General features: G+C 34.9%; 1 protein-coding gene across 2 annotated transcripts; it reads left to right on the top strand.

Annotated features, from left to right (window-relative positions):
* Window positions 1–6,604: 6,604 nt before the first annotated feature.
* Window positions 6,605–16,301, top strand: LOC126966608 (uncharacterized). Of its 2 annotated transcripts, XM_050810769.1 has the most exons (7): window positions 6,605–6,864; window positions 7,016–7,150; window positions 7,823–8,036; window positions 11,629–11,820; window positions 13,024–13,131; window positions 13,798–13,951; window positions 15,939–16,301. In XM_050810769.1, the coding sequence occupies exons 2-7, from the start codon at window positions 7,104–7,106 to the stop codon at window positions 16,154–16,156; spliced, it is 933 nt and encodes a 310-aa protein (XP_050666726.1). In that variant the 5' UTR covers window positions 6,605–6,864; window positions 7,016–7,103; the 3' UTR covers window positions 16,157–16,301. The 2 variants fall into 2 exon arrangements, with proteins under 2 accessions (XP_050666726.1, XP_050666727.1); XM_050810770.1 differs by lacking the exon at window positions 7,016–7,150.
* Window positions 16,302–17,066: the final 765 nt, after the last annotated feature.

Genomic DNA, 17,066 nt, shown 5'->3' on the forward strand with positions numbered 1-17,066 from the left:
ATATTTATAGTAGTTTCTTTCATCAAATCCAATCCAGTCTTAAAGTCATCAGTTATTTTACCATTTCCGTTAATGTATAATTCTCTAAAGAATATTTTCCATATTTTCCTTTTAGTAAGTCCAAATCCAGTAATATAGCCTCTAATAATTTTCCCCTTTTCTTAAAGTCAAATCCAGTGTAATTTGCATAACTTTTTAGAATAATACCTACCTATTTACATTATCTGTTCAGTTCGCGAATTGCGCTATGCTATTACTAGTTGTATATGTACAAGTTATAACGTATTTACATAATTATAAACAAATTTACAACGTATGTATCTACAAATTACAATGTATTTACAGTACTACATACAAATTTATACAAGGACATATAAGTTGATGTGTCCTTTAATAGATCTATTACTGAGAGCGGGATTATATTGGGTGCACCATATATTTCCAGTAGCTCATCCATCAGCACAAGGCGCTGTATGCCAAAGGACGAACAATCAAAAAAGATGTGATCCAGAGACTGATCTTGTTGCTTATTACAATGGTCACAAAAAGGAGAGGAGACAATTTTTTTGCGATGAAGATGAAAATTCAATCGATAGTGACCAATACGCATTCGTGTTATTGTAGTATAGAACTTTCTGTGAGCGTTATTTTTAAACTTACAAAACCAGGGTGTGCTATTAACGGGATTATCTAACAAAGTATACGAATGAGCCTTATTTTCAACTTCTGTACAATTGTACCAATATCTTCCCCAAAGAAGAGTCATACGCTGTCTTAGATTACTTATTATATCTGTATATGGTATGTTAATGTCTAGATCTTTGCAATCAGGATATAGGGATAGATCGGATATATTAATGATAGTTCTAGCTAGAAAATCAGCGCTTTCGTTTCCTGCTACTCCTATATGGGACGGGACCCAAACGAAATCCACTTTAATATCGATTAAACATAGTTCGAACCACAATTCCTTTATAGCAAAAATGATGTAATTGATGTTAGCACTCATTTTGTTATTTGACAAACTTTTTAACACACTCATACTATCACTAACTATTACCCACTTCTTATTAAGTTGATTTTGTTTCTTAATATGCTTTAAAGCAAAAAGAATAGCGACGGCTTCAGCAGTAAAAATACTGGCATACCTATTAATCTTAAAGCCAATACCCTTCCTAATTTCAGGAAGGTAGATTGCAAAAGAAACGTTATTATTGTTTTTTGCGCCATCCGTATAAACAAATTTACAATTAGACCATTCTGACAATAATACATGAACCTCCTCTTTTGAAGTTAAATTTGGATCTATTACAACATTAATTGCAGAATATTTACATCGAAAAGAACCTGCATGGCAGGGAAGTATATCATTATTCCGATGAATATTTAAATCTTGTAGAAATTTAAAAAATGAAGAAAAATCTTGCAAGATAAACAACTGTCTCTGAAATGAAGACGATTGATAAGCAATAAGATTCTTAAGAAGATTGTTCGTCGGCAAGCTATAGAGCTTTAAAATAAATCTTTCTTTAAGATAACTAAATCTAATACACAAAGGAGGAAGGTTGGCCTCGATTTGCATAGCAGCTATTGGGCTAGTTTTAAGTGCACCCAATATTGTACGCATACATTTATTTTGTATTTTATCCAGACTATTAACAATTTTGCTGTCTGCGGCGAAACAATGAAAGCCATATTCAAAATGACTACGAATAAGCGATTTATACAAAATTAACAATATTTTAGGGTCCGCTCCCCACGACGTTGCACACAAAGATTTTAATACATTATAAGCTTTATTCGCTTTAATTATAACACTATCTGTATATTTTTTCCAAGAAAGTTTTGGAGTAAATGTTACACCTAGAAATTTTATGTCACATGAAATAGGCAGTGGAATGCCATTGTATAAAATGGGAGGCAATATGGTGCGTTTACGACCAATCACAAAGACTTTTGATTTGGTTGGATTTACATTTAAATTAAGATAAGAAAAGTATTGATATAAATTTACAAGTGCTTTATTAATAGTAGCGGCTAAATTAATCAGATCAACTCCCGATACATAGACGACTAAGTCATCTGCATACTGCAGGTTTACTATATTTGGCCCCAAAATAAGGTTCAATCGTCTTATGTACATAATAAAAATTAAAGGAGACAATATTCCCCCCTGACAAACACCTAGAGAAGAAAGTCGTGGTCCATACAAATGTTTATTAAATTTTACATATACTTTTCTGTCAGTCAAAAAGGATTGCATCCAATTTATTATTTTACCTGGTATCCCTAACATTGATAACTCGTCACAAAGCACGGCAATATTTACACTATTGAAGGCACCTGAGATGTCAAAAAATACAGACAAAAGATACTGATTACTTGCTAAACATTGATGCGCATCAAGCTGTAACTGCGCTATACTCTCCCTAGAAGACCGACCTTTGCGAAAACCAAACTGATTATTAGGCAAAAGACAATTTTGTTCTATAAAGAACTCGAGACGTTGTTTTAGAAGCTGCTCAAATATCTTCCCAACACAAGACGTGAGAGCTATAGGTCTATAAGAGTCAGGTAACATTTTATTTTTGTCTGGCTTTAAAACTGGGATTAAACAGTCTGTTTTCCATTCTGCAGGAATAGTATTCTCCTTCCATAGGCGATTAAGATTATTTAAAAAGATGTTGAGACTGTGGCAATTAAGTTTTTTGAGTAAAATATATGGAATGGTATCAAGACCGAAAGATGTATCTCTTCTAGTAAATAAAGCGGATTTTAGTTCTTGTAAAGAAAAAGGCTCTATCAAATATTTATTACTATCATTAACAACATTTACATAGTTAGTTAACTCATTTGATACAAAGTCAGAAGTATACTTTTGTAGAAAATCTGGAATCCAACTATCATTCAACACACTGTCAGGAATGTAAGTTTTGTTAAATTTGCGCATGTATTTCCAAATTGAAGACAAAGGAGTACAACGATTAAATGAATTGCACAAGCCTATCCAGCTATTTCTTCTTTCACTTTTTAAGATAAGTTTTTTTAAAGCCCGCAATCTCTTAAACTCCACATAATTTTCATCAGTGGAGTTGTTTTTAAAATTAATGTAACCATTTTTAGCATTTAAAACTGCTTCTGTACACCTCTGATTCCACCAAGGCAACCAAGGATATTTAAAAGATTTTTGTGAACAAGAACTAGTAACATTATTACTATTAGAACTTTTGGAAAACAGACAGCTAGGGATTGACTGCTTGGCAGCAGAAAGTAAAATATTACAAAAGGAATTAAAAGCATCTATTGAAGATAAAGTGTCAAATTTAACATCATCCAAATAAGAAACAACTAAGTTACTATACATATTCCAATTCACCTGCTTATAATTAGGGTGAGTGGGCAAATGTAGATTATTACATAATGTGTTTTGAAAACTACTACTATCACTACTTACTGCCATTTTTATTATTACAGGGAGATGATAACTACTGCCCAGAGGACTGTCAATAACTGACCAGTCACATAAAAGAGCTAATGATGGAGTTACCAAAGTCAAGTCAAGAGCATTAGGACGCCAAGATGGAGATCCTATTGTGGTAGCTTGACCATTATTCAGAATAACAAGACCATTCTCATCTATAACCTCTAAAACATCTTTACCTCGAGGCAATGTATCAACACATCCCCACAACATGTGATGAGCATTGAAATCACCTGCAAATATCATTGGCTCTGGAATGGACTTAATTAAACTGTTTAAATTGTTTTTATTAAATGGAGGATTTGAATTGGAAGGACTGTAAAAACTCACAATACTCAGTTCTTTGTTATTAATTTTAATTTTAATGCAAACATTTTGTAGAGCACTATCAAAATATGTATTTATGTTAGAAAATGTGATATTATTATGAATAAAAATTGCTACACCATTGTGTTTATTACCACAATCATTCCTTATTGTGTTATAGCCTTTTATTAAAAAATACTGATGTGGTTTTAACCAAGTTTCCGAAATTATAGCAATATGGATATGATTTTCATATAAAAACCTTGTAAAAATAAGCCTATTACTAATAATACTTTGAGCGTTCCACTGCACTATATTCAATGTATCCATAATAACAATTAACTAGATGTCTTTTTTCTAAAAGTGTTATTCAGAATTTCCTTAATACTATTTGAATTTATAGTTAACTTATCTTTATTCGTACAAATTTGTAAAACTGCTTCAACCAAGAGGTTCATAAATTTGTCAGATTTTATAAGATTGCTCAAGTGTGTGTCAATATACTTTGAGTTTAATTGAGGGAAAGCAGATTCATTGAAGAGATCTGAGTATCTAACACTACGGGACTTCACTTTGTTTTCTTCAATTTTTTGTTTTTTCAGAGGACAGGTAGATGAGATAGCTATGTGATCTCCACCACAGTTGGCACATTTTGTTAAAGTTTTTGGACACATTTTAAAATTGTGATTGTCAGAACATATGGAACAAACTTCATTGTTTCTACAAAATTTAGCAATATGGCCAAATTTCATACAGCGTAGACACTGTTTAATAGGGGGTACATATACATTAACCTCATGCCTCCAGTGATCAAGTGTTACATACTCAGGTAACAACGTTGATGCAAATGTGACTGCAACAGTTTGCGTTGGAACAAAGGAGACAACACCCTGTGGGTCCTTTACTCGCCGCATGAACCTTCTCACAGCAATAACTTTTTTACTCGATGCAATTAATTGATGAATTTTTTTGTTGGAGTAATCAGTGGGAACAGAAGTAAGAACTCCAGTGACCTCCGTTTCAGAAGCCGGAATTGAGGCAACCATCTCCAACTCGCTAAGTAACTTTTCATTTTTTAAAAATACATTCGCATTGTTAGGCAGGTCAAAGGTAACACCAACTTTAAAAGCATTAACGGACCTCAGGTGCAACACACCCGATACGCAATGCCTCCTGATTCCATTTGACAGACCCAACCTGTCCTTGTCTGATATTTTGACTTCACCCTGCTTGCGATTGAGAAATACAATAAATTCCTTCTTATTTGAATTTTCGTCGTACAACCTATAATAATTTGTCGCTCTATAAGGGGTATACTTCTCTTTATCCTTTCTTCTTACAATGAGACGTTCAGTCACCTCCGCGTCAGATACCGAGGATTCGGATAGGGGAAGTTCGTCTGCTGGTTCTGCGTCGCTCTGGCCGTTCTTCGGCCTTTTACCTGTACGCTTCCCCATGGCGATGGGGAAGCGCACTTAACAATTTATATATACAAAAATCGAATATTTATAAAACAGGATAAACAATTTACAAGTATGAAAAATATATGCACAATGAACAATAATTTAAACAATTTTTTTTTTGTATAAGCGCGCCTTCCTTCGTTCACTCGTTCCCGCCCAAAAAAAAAATCGCAATGGAATGGTTTTGTTTGCAGATTTTCATTTTTTTAATGGCACCAGATGCAGGACAAATAGTTTTTTGTTCAAATAGGCTTACATTTTTTTCTTATTTTTTATGGCCATGGGGCTGGTTCTTCAGTCTGATGTTTATCTATTTTATTTATGTATTTCCGGGAAAACGACAAAAGAACTAATTAGATTTAATTCTTATTGCGTACCTACGAGGTCGGGATATCATAAAGACTAGGCACTACGCTAGATTCAGGTATAATATTATTGATGCTTTATAGCTTTCGGCGGCTGACGTCGCGCACAGTTTATTAAAAAATAAGTAAGTATGACAAAAAGTTGTAAATCATTCAAGAAATCAATTAACGTTTGAAGCCAAAAAAGTAATAGTAGCTATACTATGTATATTATGGATAGAACATCTTATTATACTATATGTGACATTTTAAGAAAAATTTTAAATTCATGATCATGATGAGCAACAAAGTGTAAAGAAAAAATACTGTCGATAGAAGTGAAAACTTCCATCCGAGCTCTCTAACCAACCGTCAGCATCGATCGTTAATCTTGGTATATCTTGTTCAACTCTCAGGTTGTTGACGGAACCCGAGAGGCACGGGCTCCAGTTCCGGATCGTCTGTAAATGTTGGTACAAAAATTTGTATAGCCAAGAGTTTTCTGAGAGGCATCTCAGTAAAATAATCAATTTATTTATTTCCACATGGTTCTCACTTGTTGAATGCACAATTAAAATTAGCAAAAAGCTGAAGCTGAATTTAAATGTAGTTTTTGTGCAAGTATACCTGCGCACTTTTTAAATATTACATTTTTATGTAACTGACAAATGTGTTAAAACATTTGGTTAAATAATTTTTTGAACCACCATAATTGCGTTCGCAATTTCAGCCTATGTATGAATATATAATTTGTTCTAAACTAGGACATTCTAGTAATTTAAACTCTATTACTTTACGTTAAAACTATTTATGTTATTTGAATCATTACACCAGTTCAGTTCCATGGTTTGGGTAATCATTGGTATAGACCATTTAAAAATATTTGATAGTTTTAGTACCTATTAGTCAAAGTCTGTCAAATCTCAGTCAAATTATCAAAAAGTACCTCTAACAAACATTTATACCTAAAATATCCCGTTGTCGGTTCCCACTAGGCTAGGAAATAGGAATAGGTATTAGATAATCAAAATGAGTAATGACAAAATGCAAATGGCCAAAATCTAAATTGTAGCTAATATTATTTTTTGTCCACAATTATTGTACTGTAATCTTAATTTTTCTTTCGAAAACATGGAATAATAACACAAACAATTTAATTCAAACAGCAAAAAATATTACACTTGCCATTCTTAAAACCAGAAATTGGATTATCACTTAAATAGGGAATGGAACCTTTCAGATCCTTTGGGCGCTTTTGGAGGACATACGTGTAAGATATCTAAATAATATTTAATTAAAAAAATATTACAATCTTAGTGAAGACATGTCACGAATGATTCAGATCTCATATCGTCGTAAAATTGCGTTCGGATTGGCAGTAACAAGGAATGTCCTCCTTAATTTGTAAAATTTTATTGTAGGTAATTATTACATACCTTCACAATCTGAAGTGGAATGTGAAAAACTATTACCTACATTCTGTTAAGATAAAAAATCTAATTAGTAAAGATGAGAATTCCTAAAGAATTAAGCAAACTGTATAAGAAGAGTTTGATGTAAGTTGAGCATAAACTAATTTGGTATTTAGAAATAATTATACTTTTGTGAGTTACTTTTTCTGAATCACAGTACTATCTACAATATCACAGGTTAGAACATTGGAACCTCAGTTTAAACATCACTTTCCAAATACCATTGTGGTGTGAAATTCATATTTAAGTTTAATAGACACAGATGTATACAACTCTTGGGATTCCTCTCGTGTTACAAGAGACTACAAGCTGTGCTGATCACATAACATCAGTTGCCCCTCTGATGCTCATACATCTTTGTCTTCCTTAAAATTGAAATAAATTTGGATTTGGTACACAAAGAATATATGTTATCCTTCATTCCAAATTATAATTACAATAGTTACAAGTACACAATCACTCCTTATATAATATTATTCTATAATGATACAGTATATTTTCTTTATTATTATTTGATCTTGTGTGGAGGATTGTTAGCTACCCCATAACATGGACCTCAAGGGAGGCAATAGCTGATTCTGCTGGCATTAAATATAATAATTTGTCAAACAATGAACCTGTAAATGTGTGACAATGAGTTTCTTACTACTTCTCCACCTTTTCTATTGTCATTTCTTTGACCTAATATATATATATATAATGATCATATTTCCCTGAGAAATCTATTTTATACAGTGCTATACTCTTGTATTTTAGAAAAAATTTTGGAAAATATGAAAAAGTATATCCTGCATCAACTACAGCAAGTAGATTGGTTCCGGATCATATAAAGAAACCGGTTTATTTGTCAGGGCTACATCAATGTATTCCCAACCGGCCTGAAATCAAGACTAGAGAGCAGATAGAAGGGATGATGGACAGTTGTGCATTGGCTTCTAGTATTCTTAATAAAGTTCATTCATTTATACAGGTATTTTCTAATTAGATTTTATAATCTCACTATCCAATACGGAAGGTATTTTTTTTGTTTTTTTTTTAATAGGAGGAGGCACTCATGACATAAATAATCTTCTACTATCTTTTAATTTTAACAAGTCTTCTGATATCCATAGCAATATTACAAGGGTTACAAAAGAGCTGACAGTCCTCAAATAGGTCATATTGACTTTGAAACACTGAAAAGTTCTTTGCTGTAGTTTGTTTGTTTAGCAATAGTTTTGCTTGAAATGTATTGTTCTTTTTTAAAGGAAAAGGAGGACAAACAAGTGTACGGTCACCTGGTGTTGTGATCACCACTGCCGATGTTCTGTTGCCACACCAGAGGAATCACAGGAGCGTTGCCGGCCTTTATCGAAGGTGTACGCGCTTTTTTGAAGGTTCCCATGTCCTATCGTCCCGGAAACACCACACAAAAAGTTTTGTAGTATGTGGAGAAATTTCTTTTAAATGTCACTGTGGAGGACCGCCACACATCCAGATAGTGCGGATGATGTCGTTATTTGTGGCGTATCGTGCGAAGGTGGAATTCGGAGGCATTAATCAGGTAAAACAGCTCTTCAGATCAATCCACGTGATAAATGCAGTAGAAGACACACAATGAACACAAAATGACGCGACTTCTCCACGCAACGGTATAAGATTCAGCCGTTCACAGAGCACTGAGTCCCTGTCAATTCGATCTGCTCTGCGTTGATCGAACTGATACTGAGGTGCGCCAGACCAGAGATGACAGCAATACTCCATATGTGGGTGGACCTGCGCTTTGTAGAGCGCCAGAATGTGGGCCGGCTTGAAGTATTGCCCTGCTCTATTTATGACGCCCAGCTTCTTCGAAGCCAATTTGGCGTTGCCCTCAAAGGACCGCGAAATCAACAATCGCTCGACATTTGTGTAAAAGTGTGTCAATATTATTCTTATTATTTCGAGACCCAGTATTCGGATACTAGGCGAGGCTTTAAGATAGGTGTTGTCGAAGAGCGATGATACGAAAACGGGTTTTTTTAGTGGTAAACGAGCAAACTTGAGCCTTCCCCCGTAAGTAAAGCTATGTATGACAAGGTTATTTTTACCCCATTCCGCATTTTTCTCAAGAGAGGACTCGATACAAGACACTAGTCGACGATTTCCCGAGAGATACTTGCATGCCCCGTGTATACGGCATCACCAGTGATGTCGTCTGCATAGCAATGTATGTTGGAGGTGTCCAGCATATCATTGATATTCAGTAGAAACAGTGTAGGAGATAGCACATAGCCTTTGGCCACTCCAGGATTGGGGCTCCACGGGTTTCGGGTTCAAGCAAAAACTGTCGACAAAGACCTGTATGCTGCGCCCAGTGAGGAAGCTGGAGGTCCACTTGCATAAACTCTCGCGGAGACCAAAAGTTTTGAGAGAAGCGCGTTGGGCCATACACGATCAAAGGCTTTCGCTACATCCAGGCTAACTGCCAGGCCTTGCGTTCGATAGCCCCCGCCCATCTATGTGTTAGGTAGGTATATCAGAAGATCGCCTGCCGATCGACCATGGCGAGAGCCGTACCTACTGTCGGTCGTTGATCACCTTCTAGGTATACCAAGAGCTGGCGGTTAATTATGCTCTCCATGATTATGGAGAGCAGGGAGCTAATAACTATAGGCCTGTAGTTTGCCGGATCCGAACTGACTTTTTTTTGGTCGCTCAACTTTTTTGGACTAAGAATAATGGTAATTTTTAAGAGTGAAAAATTGCTGGTAAGCTATACGTCGTCCCATTGACAAGACAGCGTGCACGGATAAGGTGAGTTACCGTCGATAAGTTTATTGGGACAGAAAAGTCAACGATAGTAACGATTTTTATCTCAAGTAAGAGATAGACTGAATATTGGGAACGGCCGTAAGTGTATTGTTAGCTCTTTTATTTTTAATATTTTTTTGTGTGTGAAAATGACCTATGCTGAAAATTGGCCCACAAACCACCGTCCGCTGTTTGCTATTGTCACTATTTATGTTTATTTGTACTCACCACGTATAAATATCTTCCGTTTTCTGCTAAACTGAAAGGTTATTGGGTTCACGTTCAGCTCTTTGATTGAACTCATCTTTTTATTTGGCAAATTGAAATTTGTCAGCGATTATAAGTACTTACTACTATATTTATAATGATGAAACATTCTGGGGAAAATTTTCAATTAAGTTATTAGTAAATATTACACCACTTTCATCAATAACAATGGAATAGACTTCGCTGTGCGGTGTTTCGGGTCAATACATTGTGGGTATTTTGAAAAAATCTCTCCGCTCCACTGGTGTTGCAAGAGTGCATTGCTGGCGTTGATCACTTAACATCTGGCACCTGAACGCTTCTTTATCCTTATCCTGTTAAAAATCTACAGGACCCAACAGGTATATTGAGCGATGCATCAGATACTCCCTCACGAACGGCTAGGGGTAGTATAAGTAGAAGACACCCTGCAAAACAACGTTTAAATGCATTAATATATCGGACTGTATCTATACTGCTGTTATTTCTATGACTATCGGAGGTGAACGCAAAACTTTATGTCTACATTGAGTCGATTTCAAAGTATCGTGTCTGGTCTTATTGTCGCCCAAGTAGGCACTCTTCTATATCTGCAAGATTTTTTTTATAAATGTCTTTGCTTTTTACATAGACTGACTTTCAAAAACGGTTCAAAACCGAATTCGAATGATGATTATGTCGAATCATACTCACATATGTTAATTTAAAAGTCTGGTGCAGGGGCTTATGAGAATGATGATTTTAATTTGATCGATTATTGTATTCAACTTCCAACATTAGTCTACTGTCCACACGACATTCTACGTCAATGATATTTTTTTGTTATTTGTGCTTTGGGTAACTAGCAGATATATTATAAAATCGTAGTTTTTTCTATCATTGTTGTACTGATGGGATATACTTAAGTATAGTATTATTCATAACCCTTTTATGTTATGTATTGTGCTTACTTAAGTATGAAGTAGGTACTTATATATTATGTATCTATAAATATAACTACTAATAATATAAGTATACTAGCTGACCCAGCAAACGTACGCCGATATTAAAATCGCGATACAAAAGTACCTAACTGTTGATCGTAGATGGGTGAAAATTTGAAGTTGTATGTATTTTTTAATGCTGACTCATAATCAAACAAATTTTTAAAAATATCTTATTAAAATTGTCGAAAAATTAAAAGAAAATTTCGTTTGCATCACCCTTATCATTAAGGGGGATGAAAAATAGATTTTGTCCGATTCTCAGACCTACCCAATATGCACTCAAAATTTCATGAGAATCGGTCAAGCGGTTTCGGAGGAGTTCAATGTTTAACACCATGACACGAGAATTTTATATATTAGAAGATTAGATAAAACTTTGTAATATCTAACAAAATATAAACCTCTCTCCCTCCAGCATTCTTCGAATAAACTGTTTTTACGCAAGTTGCAATGCGTGCAAAGCGAAAATCTGTCAATTAACTGATTAGTTACTCTTCAAATATTAATATCCAATTCCTATTTTTTTTTATTATATACTTAGTTATTTTACTTTTACAGCCAGGAATTACAACAGATGATATTGATGAGTTAGTTCATATGCTGACTATAAACTCAGGAGCATATCCCTCGCCCCTACTCTATAAAGGATTCCCGAAGAGTGTTTGTACATCAGTGAATAACGTAGCCGTGCATGGAATACCCGACACGAGGAAGCTAGTCGACGGTGATATAGTGAACGTGGATATAACGGTTCGTTTGATAACTTCTCTTTTGTGGCAATAACTATACTTAAATATAGTGTAGGTATAGATGATGGGACTGCATGATCTGTTGTGACGTCATCTATACCTACATTATCTGGTGTTGTAGTGAGCGTGAGACCTAATGCCAAGCGTGGCTGACTGTTTACGACTGTCAATCGAAATCGATTATAGAAACATAATAGATTCAATTACCTTTTAGATTTGTTAGAGGTGGTCTTCTCTCTCGCATGCTTTGTGTGTGTTAAAATATACTAGTGTATACACTAGTATATTTTAAGTTTATGGGGATATGTGACAATCACTAACTCTGCTTAGCTTCTTCCACTACCATCAAACCTTTCTTACTTCATGCTCTCTTATTCAGATTGGGAGGTACTCTTACAACCCTTACCCTTACGTACTCCTTGTCAATATATTTCCATATTTGAAAGCGAAAATCGTAACTAGCTGGTTTCTCTCTATAATTTTTGGTGCTCTTGATCTGGTCTCTCTTGATCGACCTTTCCCACCATTTCCATCCAATTTGTGCAGCAAAACCACTTTCATCCGTCTCCAACATGGTCAGACCATCGCAAAATATCTTACCAATTACAGTCACTTGCTCTTCATTTACTCCAAATTGCTCTCTTATGCCAATGTTTCATAATTTGTCTTTCAAGTTAACACCACGAACCTATACTACGGAAGGTTTTCATAGGAACCACACTATAACTTACACTCTTCTGCCACATCCAAGATTCATATCATAAGTAAGCATAGGAATCAACACACCTCAATGTCACCTCACAGCTAAACTTGGCTTGTTGGAAATATTCTGGAACTATTCAATAAAAAAATTCTGGAAATATTCATAAACGCGTGCAGGACTCTGTTTATTTAGTTAATCATCAGCCGGAAGATGTCTACTGCTGGACAAAGGCCTCCCCCAAAGTTTACTTGGTTACCTAATTTCATTCTTCCTTCAATGGCTTCTTCACTCTTTCAATTCACTTACCACTCTCTCACTATATCATTAAAAAATGTACCATTTCATGTGCTCATCTTAATGACTGCATCGGGACCTCATAGCCTTCATAGTTTTACGAGTTTGTTGGACGAGTGGTATACGTAAGTGCACATATTCAACGGGATAGTTGATTTTGTACCAATTATACTTTTATAACTTCATTTAGATTTTTTGTAATTTCAGGTATTCTATGGAGGCTACCATGGTGACTGTTCCAAAACATTTTTTGTTGGTAATGTCGATGATAAAGGCATAGAACTTGTTGAGGTCACTGAAGAGTCTCTTAAGCAAGTAAGTAATCCAACATCCCTAGAGCTGCTAGGCTGATAGCACTAGGTTTAGAGTTTCCAAAATCGTTAAAATTATGTGTTTCGTAAAGATTACTTCAAATACCTCAATCATATATGCCGCAAACATAATCCTAGTATACAAAAGTAAGCGAAAAAATTAAAAGAGTCTGACACTGAATATTTTTTTCCCATACAGTCTCCAAAATGTCGTAACGATAGATTAAGTTTTGGAGATCCTCCTCCATACTTCAGAGGTAACTTAAGCTGAGATCTTTCTCAGAAATTTCGGGGCATCCTCAAGACGCCTCGTGTAGAGGCGAAACACGTGTCGAATTGTTTAAAGTCAAATATTGGCGCAATTAACACTAAAGAAAACTCAAATCATTTGGATAATTATGGATTTCCACAAAGTAACGCCTACTTCAATAAAAAAAAGTTTTGAAGAATCAAATTGTCGTGAACGCAACCCTGATTTTTAGTCGGAGCTAGTTTTCCCTCATTGCATTGATTTTTCGTCTGCATTTAACAGAAATGTTTACTTAAATTTCTAAGAAAGGTCTCAGCTAAAGTTACCTCTGAAGTATGAAGGAGGCCTTTGTCCTGCAGTGGATGTCTTCCGGCTGATATGGTGATCTTTATAGCCTCATAGATTTTCATATTTTAACAGGCTATTGAAATATGTGGACCCGGTGTACCGTTTTGCGACATCGGTGCAAGAATACAAAAAGTAGCGAATTTTAGAGGCCTAACAGTGCTCCCAGCTTTTGTTGGTCATGGAATTGGTGGCTACTTTCATGGTCCACCAGATATCTTCCACACTTGTAAGTATCACGTTTATGATTACTTAACGAATAAGTATATCCTCGGAAAATCTTGAATTCTATTGATGCCGTACCAGTCGTGAGGGATCTAATTCGTCAGCTTCTTACACTAGCACAAGTAATAATAGGTTTTTATCAAATTTAGGAGAGTAATATAAACAGGGGTTCATCTCGTTCTTTATGAGAAAAAGTAACGAGACGAACACGACATTCCCCGCAAGGTAAGTGATATCTAAATGCTCTGCCCACTATAATGCAGGGCCGTCTTCTAAAAACCAAAATCCTTAGCGGCATCTCAATTGCGCTCGTCACTTTAACACAAAAGATGTTCTCTCATTAGCTCAATAATTTCACTAGCTACTGCTACGCTCTAGAACCCATCTGGCTGCCCTAACAAACTAGTCGCCAGTATCGGGCACTGGTTAGAGCTGTTCTCCCGGTCGAACGACGGACCCGACTTTTGCACGAATAATATGTTATGGCGAGTCCTTACCGAATGATAAACTGTTCTCCGATCGCGCGTGGTACGATCTCGTATTAAAAGCGCTTTTGGAATAATAAAACAAGCGCTCTTCTAATAATACATCTTGCATAAAAGATCGAAGTGGAAGAGCAGCGTGGCGCCCATAGTGTAGCCGTTTTTGGGTGTATCCCATCTTTATAATGCATAATGATTGTAAGAGTCGCCGTTTATTATCACTAGAAGTGACGTAGCCTGTGAATTTGTCTTTAACTTATAGTTATGAAGAAATTGGCAAACCATACATGATCACGGACATTAACGAGTTACGTATTAAAACGCCTTTTGGAATACCAACAAAATAGAATACTGGTAGTCTCTCACACTGTTTTAGCAGCGGTAGTGATTTGTTTGACGTAAGAGATTTTTTATGAGGAAAAGTTTTGAGAAAATAAATTCCTTTTCTGCCTATCCCTTTGCGAGACAAACGTGATGGATTGTATAATACACCTTCAGTCGCAAAAACATGGATATAATTTTTTAATTAATATAAAGTAATTGTTATTTTTACTCACGGAAAGAAGGAACTATCACTATCTATTGTGGTTCACGAAATGTATTAACTTTATTATATTTCCTTTACAATAACAGCTGACCTACTTGGTAATGGAGGTAAATATACTTAAATTAAATGAAAACTAGTTGTTGGTTGTCATGGCGAAGGGTGTCAAAACATCAATTTAATTTTTCCTTTTATTCGAATGCATTTCTATACTTTTGTATCAATTCTATTTAAACATACTTCGAACATCAATGTTCTTTTATTACTTAGGTATGTATTTAGGCTTTAGAGCTTCATAAGTACCTTCTTTTAGGTCTTCTTTAGCGAAATATCCCCTTTACTCCTATAGCGATTAAAGTATCAATAACAAGGTTTTTTTTTATGGAATAGGAGGACAAACGAGCGTACGGTCACCTGGTGTTAAGTGATCACCGCCGCCCACATTCTCTTGCAACACCAGAGGAATCACAAGAGCGTCCTTTTACCAAATGCAACTTTTATAATTTTAACGTAGTTATTTACTCATATTATATTAAAGCCGTTAGAGACTATTCTTCCAAAATTAAAAAGGTGCCTACATACTGTCTACTAAGCCTTTCAATTCGTTTCTAAATGTGTAAACCTAAAAAATCTGTTACTAAATTGTCTGCGACCTATTAAAATTTGTTATAAAATTATATTTAATGCATAATAGTATAACTATATAATAACAGTGTCCGCAGTGATAACATATCATTTCAGGTGGCCCGTAAGTATGGTCAGACAATTTATACGTCTCGATAGAGCATCTTGCTGGTAGACAATAGATGAAAACAGGCCTCTCATAACTGACAACCTCAATTTTTTTGGACGTTTTCACAGCTGTCACACTCTCTAGATGTATAAATAATCTAAGGTTCTTTCACGAACTCCACTTTAAAAAAAATATTATTAGCAACATTCAAATAATCATATCCATACTTCAGTCAACAGATATCCTGGCTTGATGCATGCGGGGATGACATTCACCATAGAGCCGGTGTTATCCCATGGCCGTGAGCACACCTGCATCCTGGACGATGGGTGGACGGTCGTCACAGAAGACGGATCCAGGGCAGCTCAATGTGAACACACAGTTCTAATTACTGAAGATGGCGCCGATATACTCACAAATAAAGTCAATTTTATGCTTTTAGGCTCATAACAAAATTTCTTACTACCCTCCAATTAAAAAACAAATATTTATACAATATTTAATCTATTTATATAATGGCATTGTCTCTTATTAATTAATTTAGAATATCTCTAGTCTTGTTTAAAAAAATATGAATAAAATGAAATGAAACAAACTGTTTTATTTGTCAGCATTATAATTCTTAAATCAATAAAACATGTAACTTGTTACATTGAAAGCACAAGCACATTATCACTTGTCAGTCGATAGAGAAACTTGAAAGGCGTAGAAGGAAGGTATCAATTATTATAGTAATTGTACTAATAGTAAGTTAGTAAGAATAGGCGTAACCAGTGGGAGCCACGCACAGCCCACAATCATTCTTGTTCTCTTTTCAATGTTGATACTGTACATCCTCATTGCAATTTTTGGTCCCATAAAAAATCCAGCTACGCCCAATTATACATAATTAATACTATCTTAAATAGAATTGGAGGAATCATTGACTAGGTTAAGAAACACTACTTTTTTTATAAGACCTATTCACACAAGGCTTATAACATAGACATGATGATGGCGTTAGTATTATACTATTTTAAAAAATCTAAAACAAACTACGAGTAACGGAAGTATATTAAAAATGAACAGCCCTTGTCCAAAAAGGTCATTTACGTAAAAATTTAAAACACTTACATTTATTGACTAGTAATCTCTTTGACTTCAACAATTAAATCTATTACATAACAATATTATAAATGCAAATATTATGTGCTTAAAAATGTATTTTGTGTTCTGAATTAATTTAAGCTATTTTATAAAAAATATAGAAGTATCAATATGGTATTGCCATAGTAAAAAAATGTATAATAATTGTCAGTAAAATGTCTTGATTTTAAATCAATTAGATACAATTAATACACTTTGGGCTTAAATATTAATT

Source organism: Leptidea sinapis, chromosome 10 (assembly GCF_905404315.1).
Source record: "Leptidea sinapis chromosome 10, ilLepSina1.1, whole genome shotgun sequence".
NCBI classification, from domain to species: Eukaryota; Metazoa; Arthropoda; class Insecta; order Lepidoptera; family Pieridae; genus Leptidea; species Leptidea sinapis.